General features: G+C 51.7%; 1 protein-coding gene across 1 annotated transcript; it reads right to left on the bottom strand.

The window, feature by feature from the left end:
* Positions 1-733: 733 nt before the first annotated feature.
* QRFP (pyroglutamylated RFamide peptide) lies at positions 734-1,141 on the bottom strand. Its single transcript, XM_075259709.1, has one exon. It carries the CDS (start codon positions 1,139-1,141, stop codon positions 734-736), a length of 408 nt encoding a protein of 135 aa, XP_075115810.1.
* Positions 1,142-1,349: the final 208 nt, after the last annotated feature.

Here is a 1,349-nt window from a genome sequence, read left to right as displayed (position 1 = left end):
GATCATGTGATCCCTGCACTTCTGCGGAGTTTGCCCTGGGTGTGATCTGCCCTTCCTGATGACTCGGGCGCTTTCTGCGTCTCACATTAGTAGGGCAGATGCTGCAGCCCGCTATGTTGAGGATTATATAGAAAGCCGCCACAATCTTCCCTCCCTTTCCCGTTAACACCAGACAAGAGTCACATGACACGCCGCTGCTGTAACGGACATTTCCAGATATTTATTAGAATGTACAAAATAAAATTGTATAAAATCCGCTGCGTCCGATGACACTTTCTGTTACTTCTCATCGCACTGACGGCAGTTTCATGAACTAAACTTAAAGGGAACCTCCATCTCCGGAGTGGACTTTGATGCTCCTCCCCCTCTTTCCTTCTGTGGTTGGAGACTTTATGAGCAGAGGTTTCCTTTAGTTTCTGGTGTTTCTTACTGGGGTGAAGGACAATAAGAGCGGACTTCCCCTTTAAATTCCCGGTTCTGTTTCCTGCGCGTTGCGGCGTTTGTGTCTTTGTTTTGAGGATTTGTTACCCTTTTGCTACAGAAGTTTTTATCGACTTGTTTGTGTTTGGTTTGTGCCGTGTTTGCAGAGATGCTGAGGTTTCCGGATGACGCCGCGGCGGCCGCTGTTTGTACAGTCGGTGACTTTTACGCCGGAGGCTCAAAGGGGATGAACAGGAGATAGAACGGATTATAGAGGTGTCCGCGGGGAGCGGGGGATGGGCAGAGCGCTGACCTATCGCCGACCAAATCGGAAACTGAAGCCGCCTTTCTTTCGGTTGTATCCGTTGAGTTCCTCGGCCAGCGAGCCCAGGGCAGTTGCGCTGCGCGTTTCCAGTTCCGGATCTGGATTTTCCACCTCGTTCCCTTCCTCTCTCCTTCCGAACCTGAAGCGGAATCCGGCCCTCTCCTTACCGAAACCCTGCAGCTCCTTGGCCACGCTGAACAGAGACGCCGGGTCTGTGGATTTCTTATCTCTGGGGCCCCCAAGTTGTAGGACGGGCCCCGGAAGATCCTCATCTCCATCTGGTAGGAGCTGCCATAGCCGGACTCTCTCCCAGGGGGCGTCCTGCTCCAGGGTGTCCTGCAGGCCGAACCCCAAAACTAGGAAGAGCAGGAGGGGAACCCCATGTGTGCCCCGCATCTAGGAGAGAAGACAACAGCGCATCAGTATACAGGACGTATCACACAGGGGAGGATTAGATACACAGCTCAGTATACAGTATCAGACAGGATAGGATTAGATACACAGCTCAGCAGTCAGTATCACACAGGATAGGATTAGGTACACAGCTCAGTATACAGTATCACATAGGATAGGATTAGATACACAGCTCAGCAGTATCACACAG

Source organism: Leptodactylus fuscus, chromosome 11, assembly GCF_031893055.1.
Source record: "Leptodactylus fuscus isolate aLepFus1 chromosome 11, aLepFus1.hap2, whole genome shotgun sequence".
NCBI classification, from domain to species: domain Eukaryota; kingdom Metazoa; phylum Chordata; class Amphibia; order Anura; family Leptodactylidae; genus Leptodactylus; species Leptodactylus fuscus.
Note: the sequence above shows the minus strand (reverse complement) of the source record. Positions and strands in the feature narration are given on the sequence as shown.

What these genes read in the sequence shown, in the direction of transcription:
- QRFP (XM_075259709.1), bottom strand. Translation starts at nt 1,141, where the DNA reads ATGCGGGGCACACATGGGGTTCCCCTCCTGCTCTTCCTAGTTTTGGGG.